Genomic DNA, 9,504 nt, shown 5'->3' on the forward strand with positions numbered 1-9,504 from the left:
AATAACGAAGTACAAGTAAACAATATAGGAGGGGGGGGGGGGAACATGCTGTGGGGAGATAACAGTATTAATAGTAAACCCAGAATAACAATCTAAGGGCAGCTTGGAATTTACAGCGGATAAGAAACCAATACACAAAAATAAACACACTTGTATCAATAATTATTGCGGCGCGCAACCCGGTCCCAATATATAACAACATTGTTGCGGCGTGCAACCCGATCCATAGCATTGAACATTGTTACGGCGTGCAACCCGATCCATAAACATCATTGTTGCGGCGTGCAACCCGATCCATATCATTTAACATTATTGCGGCGCGCAACCCGATCCACAAATATCATTCAATGCACGGCATCACCCTTTGTGCGTTAACACTCTTCCTCACCCAATCAACAATCACAAACAAGGGTAAGGGAAATAATAAAACAAGAATAGAAGTCCCGGCAAGGGTACACAACAACAATTTAAAGATCCGGCAAGGGTACATCATAAATAACCAACAACATCCCGGCAAGGGAATAAATCATTAACTCTTTTCTTTCTTTCACTTTCATCTCATAGTTTACATTATCACTTGAGCCAATGCTCCAAAGAGTTACTTATCTCATATACCTTCACAATTTGTATTTCAACCCGAGCCAATGCTCCACGAAGTTTCAAGATAACAATTTCTTTCACAAGGTCTTTACAACATATAGAGGTCATCAAGTAAACATGGAAAGCATATCAACAACCAAACTATTCGCAAAGTAGGGACTCACAGTCATACTAGACACCAATGTATAGATACTCATCACCATGCCTATACATCGTACTCGATCAATTAGCAAGTAGCAAACAAGACTCAATTCCTATTCCCTCAAGCTAGGGTTAAACCAAACACTTACCTCGATGCCTTGAATTCCACTCAAACCTCAACTATCGCTTTACCCCGTGATTCCACCTCCAATCCGCTCGAATCTAGTCACAAATTACTCAATTACTTTAATAAACGCTAAATGAATCAATTTGAATGCATAAAAATAATTTTCCCAAGTTTTTTCCAAAAATTCCAAAATCACCCCCGGGTCCACGTGGTCAAAACCCGAGGTTCGAACCAAAATCCGATTACCCATTCCCCCCACGAACTCAAATACGCAATTTGTTTTAAAATCGGACCTCAAATTGAGGTCCAAATCCCCAATTTATAGAAAACCTAGGTTTTACCCAAAACCCCCAATTTCACCCATGAAAACCATTGATTTTAAGTTGAAAACATGTTAAATGATGTTAAAGATTGAAAGAAATGAGTAAAAACCAACTTACAAATGATTTGGAAGAAGTCTTGTTCTTGAAAAATCGCCCAAAGAGTTGTATTTTGAAAGTGGGGTGAAAAATGACTTAAAATTCGACTAAGTATGAAATATGCTGGGTTGCAGTTATCGCAATTGCGAACAGGTGTCCGCATTTGCGAACTCAGGCCTATCAGGGGGCCTTCGCATTTGCGAAAAGGTCTCGCATTTGCGAACCCTGGACCTTCGCATTTGCGAAGAACGATTTCGCATTTGCGATCATTGTCAGGCCTGGGCTGGTTTCGCATTTGCGAACCAGCCTTCGCATTTGCAAATACTGGCTTCACAAATGCGAAGCCTGCAGATCAGAGATACCAGATTTTTTCAAAAATGCAAAAATGCAATCCGACACCTATCCAAAACTCACCGAGCCCTCGGGGCTCCAAACCAAATATGCACACCACCTCAACAACATTCTACGGACTCACTCGTGCGATCAAATCACCAAAATAACATCAAAAACAACGAATCAACCTCAAAATCACAAAATTTTCCTCAAACCTCATAAACTTTCAAATTTAGAGTTTTAAGTCCGAAACACGTCAAACGACGTCCGATTTCAACCAAATTTTACAGAAAGCGCTTAAACCATATATAAGACTTGTACCGAGCGCCGGAACCAAAATACGGGCCCGATACCACTGTCTTTTAATCAAATTTCATTTTCATTTTCCTTAATCATTTCCAGAAAACAATTTCACACAAAAATTCATTTCTCGGGCTTGGGACCTCGGAATTCGATTTCGGGCATACGCCCAAGTCCCATATTTTCCTACGGACCCTCCGGGACCGTCAAATCACGGGTCCGGGTCCGTTTGCCCGAAATGTTGACCGAAGTCAAATTTAATTAATTTAATATCAAAATTTAGCATTTTTCTCACAGAATTCATATTTAAGCTTTCCGGCTACGTGCCCGGACTGCGCACGCAAATCGAGGCAACCCTAAATGAGGTTTTCAAGGCCTGGGAAGTACGGAATGAGTAAGAAAACAGGTGATGACCCTTTGGGTCGTCACACTCAATCATGTCAGAGAAACCAAAAGGGTGTATGAGGGACATATGATTATCCATTTTGGTTTCTAGTAGTGTGACCATGCAGGGACGATACATGTCAACCATTTCCTTTAGGTTCAACCTGAATGTGTCATTATTACCTCCACGAATATTCCAAATGATGAAAGTGATGGGTCTATTCATGTTGAGCGTCCAGTTGTGCAGGTCCCCGTTCTCCAGCACTCTTGTTGCATGTACTGGGTTCCTCCTTTAGGAAGGAACTAGGATCATGGCATGCTGTCCCACTGTTGGGTCTGCTGGGGTCGTATATCCATTGTGTATCTGAAGAGTGCCACTGGACAGTTGAGCACTTGCCTCTGTTCCTGCATCTCCGCGAAGATGAACACCTTTACCTCGTCTAGGTTTGAATCTTCTATCACTAGTTCTGGTAGTAAGTTGGTGGGAGGTTCCACTGCCTCCTCCATTATTGCCTCTTGATTTAGTGGATTTCCTTGGGTGTGGGGTTGAGGCATGTTTTGGGGCTGAACCGGAGTTGCATGGGGTGCATTGGGGGGGCTGGGCTTGGTTTGCATGTGCATTCCAAGGGGTGAAGATAGGATTGATGGTTGTTGCTATTGTAGACATGTGATTTTTGACCCTCCCCAAGATTTTTTATATTTTAGCACGTAAATAGTCAATTTAGGCCTAATATAGCTATTTCAACTCATTTTGACTTTTTACTTTATTTTATTACAAGAAAAATGAAAATTATAAAAAATATTTTTAGTTTACGCATTTTTCATAAATTAAAAAAAACACAAAAATAGTACCTTATTTTTATCTTTATATAATTTCGAAAACACAAAAATAGTTTCATGTCTAGTTTAATTAATTAGGATTAGCTTTGGCATTGTGTAGTGTTTCTATCTTATTTTTAATATAAAAATAAAAAGAAGAAGTCATTGTGTAGTCTAGGAACCCTTCTAGACTCTTCTTTGGAAAAAAAAAAGGTAAATAAAAAAGATCCTAATGACTTAATACAAAAAAAACGTAGGGACTAATGGGCAAAATACACAAAAATACACCTAGACCTAGACTCTACCTATAAATAATACTTAAAAAATTTGAACAAAGGAGAGATCTCCGAGAGAAAAGATCCGCCGCTTCACTCAAAATCCCACCCCCTGTGACTTCATCCTCTTCGCTCCAACCCAAACGACCCTTTGTTCAAATGCTAGGATCGCTGGAGCTCATCAGCTGCAGAGAACAACAGAAGAGACCCCTCATCGGCTGACCTTCACCTTCTTCCCCCATCAAGACCAAACCGATAGACCCCTGCTTCTTCATTTTCGATTCCAATTTCAACAGGGAACAACCAATTCAAACAGCCGCGAAAATACACACCCTGAGAGCTTCATCTTGACCAAAAGGAAAGGCAAAACCAGCTGCGAAATAGGTCGAAAACAGCTTCAAAATCAGTCCGAAGTCAGCTCCGAAACAACCGTCAAAGTGAGGAGATATTCGAGTTCGTCGATTCGAGGTTCCGGACAAATTTTCAGTAGCATTCCTCATTTTTCTTCGATGTTCCGGAGAAACAGTTTGTATTTGCCGAAGATTTTCTTAAACTATACCAAATAAACTTCACAGAAGGTCCGTCTCTTTATCTGCAATTTTATTTTTGTTCTTATAATGCTTGTCGTGTTGTGCGTTTGTTCTATGTCACCACGTTTTGCTCTTTTATCCTGATTGATTAGTCAATTTTCTTGAAATAATTTGTTTGCCTTGTCTCGGGTCTGTGACGGTGATTTGGAGGAATTAGCTTCCATTTTTATTTGGCTTTGGTTTGTAAAATAACGTGCTTGGAAGATAGCTATGAAAGTATAAAGAGTTTTGGTCCTCTGCTGATTTAAAGTTTAGGAAAGAAAATTAATTCAAGCCTAAGATTGTTATAAATGCATTCCAGAATATCATACAGACACCATTTGTTGGTGAGACATTCCATGCTACTAGATAAATGGTTTACATGGAGTTGATTTATTTTGAAGCTAATTATATTGGTCTTGTCTTTCTCACCTTCAAATTTGTTTCTAGAAGTGTTCTTTCATGCTCTATTAATTTAATTTGGTTGTGGACTATATGTACTGTGATGTCTTTTATTAATTATATACTAGCATGAAATTGCTTTGTTCTTCCAATTATATATAGTTTGTTTAAGGGACATTCAGTATCTAAGGAACGAATTTGTTGAAAGTAAGTGGTCGATCCTACTGATTTGTGGTACGCTCTGAATTTTTTAGTAAAAGAGCAAATTGAGCGTATTTTTCCCCCAACAAGATCATTCCATATGTTCCAACAAATAAATTCATGAATCTCCTAGTTTGCCCTAGGCGTGTTGTTAATAAATAAATCGTGACTAAGGGTACGGGTTCCGTAGCGTAGTTCTGACACCTAATTAGTTTTAAAGGTGAATATCTGTAGTTCTTTTAATTGAATGCATTTCCTTTGAAAGAAATTGAGGCGTGCCATGCCAGATAAAACCCCTAAGCCCATGGCCCTCATTTAATTAATTTTAACTCTTAGAACTCGGGACGTGCCATTTAGCAAATTTCCATGGCCTCCCGCAAAGTTAACAACGAGTTAGTTGCTTTAGGCGCGTCTTTTAATAATATTACCTTCCTAAACTCGGGTGCGCATTTATGTGACCCAAATCCAAATCTCAACGAAGTCAAAATGTGTCAAAAATCGCGGGTGCATTTATGTGATGCAGTTCGAGACATGTTTTCACGACGTTGCAATTCTCTTAAAATAATAATAATAAAAGCGGTTCAAAGTTAAAAAGCACATAGGTTAAAACATGTACTAAAATCAAATAAATAAGCCAAATATGACAGTTGAGCGGCCGTGCTAGAACCACGGAACCTGGGAATGCCGAACACCTTTTCCCAGGTTAACAGAATTCCTTACTCGGATTTCTGATTCGCAGACTGTTAACAGAGTCATAATTTCCTCGGTTCGGGATTCAACCGGTGACTTGGGACACCATTAATCTCCCAAGTGGCGACTCTGAAATCTTAATAATAAATCCCGTTCCGATTGTCCTTTAAGTGGAAAAACTCCTTTGCACCCTTCTGGGTGTAGGAAAAAGGAGGTGTGACACTATCTCCGGAGTGAAGAAAGGCAAGTCCATCACTGGATGGTTTGGACTTGAACAAAATGGGGTGGCAGATTTCATTCTCCCATCATCATTGGAGTAAGGTTCGGGGGCAAGTTTGGTGCCACTGGGTGTAGGATATTGTTCAGTTGTTGGTGGTATTTAGATTGCCAAACCCTAGATTCTGCCAGAGCGTTTGTGTTATAGGGCGGCTAATGAATATATGTCTAGGGGATTCATCATCTCGTTGACACACAGTGCATGTTTTGTCAATGTTAACCCATATATGGTGAAGGTATTGGCGATACGAAATACGGTTGTGAAGACATTGCCATAGAAAATATTTTATTTTGTTAGGACATTTAAGATTCCAGATCCACTTGAAATCATGCCGTCTCTAGTAGAATTATTTTATTTGTTTCAAGAAGACCTCGACCTGGTCATCAAAAAATATCACAAAATGATGAAGTTGATAGGGACAACAAATAATTTTAAGCTCTCGTTTGGATACAAATATTTTTTTTCTATTTTTTTAAAAAAAAATATTGGTTGCTTATGGTATTTGATTAGTTTTTGAATATAATTTGAAAAAATTCAAGTTCCAAAAACTGACTTCAGTTTTTGGGTGAAATTTTTTCTTTCACTTACAACACTTGATATTTTTTATAAGTAAAATGCATGTTCAAACACAAGTTTAACTTCCAAAAACTATTTTTTAACACAACTTCAAATTTTTTTCGTTAATTTTCAATTAAATCTATGTCCAAACGCCTACGTAGATCGAGGCACTCGTGACACAACTATTTGGACAGCAAGAGACCATGCAATACTAAGATATTCTAATAGAGACATGCCAAAGATTGTATTAATTTGAAATTAAAGAGCCAAGTTTATCGTCTAACCAGTGATTTCTCTAGATCAAGTAATCTAGAATTATTGTTTTCCTATTATCCAAAAGCAGAAAAATGTAGGAGAGAAATAAAAATAAAAAGAGAAAATTAAAGTAACTAGGCAGTGAGAGGACGCCATTCTTCATCTTGGTCATGACCACGAACCACAATAGCATAGATTGCATAAATAATCCCAGGAACATAACCTAGTAGGGTTAATATCAAGCAGATCAAGAACTCACACTGCAAAAAAAATAAAAAAAATAAAAACCATTAGTACGTTGACATAGTTTGAATCTCGAGAAGCGAAAAGTGATTCGAGAAGCGAAAAGTGATTCATAATTTGGGTAGAATGGAGTACGCTTTTATAGATATTCTAAGTTTTTTTGGTCACTAAGCGTGCATGGTACATTAACTTAATACTCCCCTATGTTCCAATTTATTTATCGTAGTTTAACTTGTCATAAAATTTAATAAAGAAAGAAAAAAATTTGAAATTCACAACCTTAAATATTTCTAAATTTAGTCTGCCTATAAAAATTTTAAAACTTGTAATTTTAGATATACCTTAATATTTAAATAGCTGTAAAAACTTGTTAATAAAAAAAAAATATCATTCTGTTTGAAATAAACTAATTCGAAAATAATAGACGTAGGATGAACCGATAAATTATACTACTGACGTACAAGAAATATTTTATCTCTCGGTTTACCACTTGCCAGAACTAAAAGATATTATTAAACACTTAGATGTAAAAAAATAATCTTCCAAAACATTGGAAGAGGCGTTTACATCCTCTTGAAAAAGGGAATTAATATATGTAGCTTGTTTGGCCAAGCTTCTTCAAAAAAGTATTTTTTTTTTTGAAAAAAAAATATTTTTTTTTCTACAGAGTGTTTGCCAAACTTTTAGAAGGATAAAGTGTGTTTGAGTAGAAGCAGAAGCAGATTCGGAGAAGCAAAAAAAGTAGCTTCTTCCAAAAAATACTTTTTTGAAAATCATTTTTGAAAAAATACACTTAGAAGCACCTTTTTAAAGTTTGAGCAAACACTAATTACTGCACAAAAGCGCTTTTCAAATAATTAACCAAACATAAACTCTCACCAAAAGTACTTCTGCAAAAAATACTTGTAAAAATAAACTAATTTTAGAAGTTTGGCCAAACAGGCTATTAGTCGTCGTCTGCTTAACTTAAGTGAAGAAGTTCGATAGAAACTCAAAGCCAATTTATTTATGTAATGCACATCAACAAATCGACTTGTGCACCTGGACTATTCAATCAGGTACCAAATAACTCAATCAGTTAATGTTTAGGCAGGTAGGAAGAAATCAATTTTTATCATGACCGCGAACAACAATAGCATAGATTGCATAAATGATCCCAGGAACATAACCTAGTAGTGTCAAAATCAAGCAGATCAAGAACTCACACTGCAAAATCAAAAAATAAATAAATAAAAATCTGTTAGCCAATTTCCTCTGTTGACAGAAAATCGAATCATTTTCTTATAATCGTGGTCTTTGAATGAGTTTACGCATATCTCGATTAATTTTATAGAATATTTGACACCTACTACCAACACAAGTATCGAGTAACTCTATAAATTCTAATGACCCTAAAGAGAAATGTTTTAGTTATTGACTTTCTTTTTTGGTTGAAAATTATTGGTTTAAATAAATTGAAAATTATGTCATTGAAAGCTTAAGATGTAAAAGAATAATGATCAAATACTTAGGCATCTTCTTTATTTATTTGAAGAAGGTTAGTAAAACACTCCACATGCTAATTTATTTATGTAAAATACACATCATTTTGGTCGGAAGTGTGAAAATAAATACACTCATGTTACTAAGTTTCCTCTTTATATTCCGTTTTCGCACATCTCGACTATAAAATCAATATTTACTGTTTTCCGCCATCACGGGCATCGAGTGGATTTGAACCCCGATTTCCTATTTTTACCTACTTTACTGACCGCTAAGTCATATCCTAATTAGGTACTGTACAACTTAACAATGCATGTCATAACCGATAATATTGAAGTTTAAATAAATTAAAAATGAAAGAGATTGTGGGGAGGTGAGTGTGTGTGTGTGTGTGGGGGTAGGGGGGGGGGGAAGAGAGCTTACACTGCAGCAACCATGTCTAAAGAAAACTCCAAGAGGTGGAACTAAGATTGCAAGCAAGATCTCCAAGAAAACTTCACATCTTGAAGCCATCAAAAATTTGTTTTATGAGAAAAGTTCTGAAATTTAACTTCAATAAACTTGAAAAATTGGAAACGTAGAGTGAAGTTTTTTTGTGCCAATATTGCTATAAGTATATGAAGTTTGGTTTTGCTGGTCTTAAGGAAATAATTTATTCAAGATTCAAACCTACGATAATGTAGGATCTTCGGTCTTAATTCCTTATTCTTCTACTTTGATTAATAATATATATATATATATATATATATATACACACACACACACACACACCTTAATTTGCTTTCTTTTTTATATTTTTCAACATAATATGACACAAATATTGTTGTTTACCCTAAAAAACGGATAAAATGTTTGTCCCCGGGGGTTGTTCGGTTGCTGACGATATCAAGGTTTAAAAACCCTCGTCGGTGCAGGGTTGACGTAAGGAGGCATCAAGATATATATGCTCAATCATCGAAGATGTCCTCCCCGAGGTCCGAAAGGACTGCAACTGGGCAGACAAGGACATAGTGGTCCCCGACTTTGATAAGGCTATTACTACCCATGTTGAGGGATATCTAAGTGTTTACACTTATCCCTTCACATTGGGCCCGGTGGACCCGGTTATTCTGTACTTCTTTAAGAGGTATGAAGTATGCCTCGGTCAGATCCACCCATCGTTGTAGAGGATCGTAATCCTCCTTCGATACTTTGTGCAAAATCGACTCATGTCGGCTCACCATCGATCATCTACTCCGCCTATACAGTCCCCGAATCTTCTGAGGGGGACTGATAAAGCTCGTACGCCGGGCTAGCAAATCCTCATTCTCAAGCATCGATGAGGACCGGGATCGGGGCTGGCAAGGACGCTTCGTCTGGGTGAGGACTGCCGACTTTATTTCTGCCGAGTTTAGGCCATTCCCCAAAAAGTGAAATGCATCACGTAAGC

The 9,504-nt window shown here is 37.2% G+C and overlaps 1 protein-coding gene across 2 annotated transcripts; it reads right to left on the reverse strand.

Annotated features, from left to right (window-relative positions):
* Positions 1-6,314: 6,314 nt before the first annotated feature.
* On the reverse strand, positions 6,315-8,663 carry LOC109213543 (UPF0057 membrane protein At4g30660-like). 2 transcript variants are annotated; one of them, XM_019377357.1, is made up of 2 exons: positions 8,499-8,663; positions 6,315-6,610 (listed from the first exon to the last, which is right to left on the reverse strand). In XM_019377357.1, exons 1-2 carry the CDS (start codon positions 8,586-8,588, stop codon positions 6,485-6,487), a joined length of 216 nt encoding a protein of 71 aa, XP_019232902.1. In that variant the 5' UTR covers positions 8,589-8,663; the 3' UTR covers positions 6,315-6,484. The 2 variants fall into 2 exon arrangements, with proteins under 2 accessions (XP_019232902.1, XP_019232903.1); XM_019377358.1 differs by lacking the exon at positions 6,315-6,610 and adding an exon at positions 7,681-7,799.
* Positions 8,664-9,504: the final 841 nt, after the last annotated feature.

The sequence above is a fragment of the Nicotiana attenuata genome, unplaced genomic scaffold (assembly GCF_001879085.1).
Source record: "Nicotiana attenuata strain UT unplaced genomic scaffold, NIATTr2, whole genome shotgun sequence".
In the NCBI taxonomy this organism is placed as follows: Eukaryota; Viridiplantae; Streptophyta; class Magnoliopsida; order Solanales; family Solanaceae; genus Nicotiana; species Nicotiana attenuata.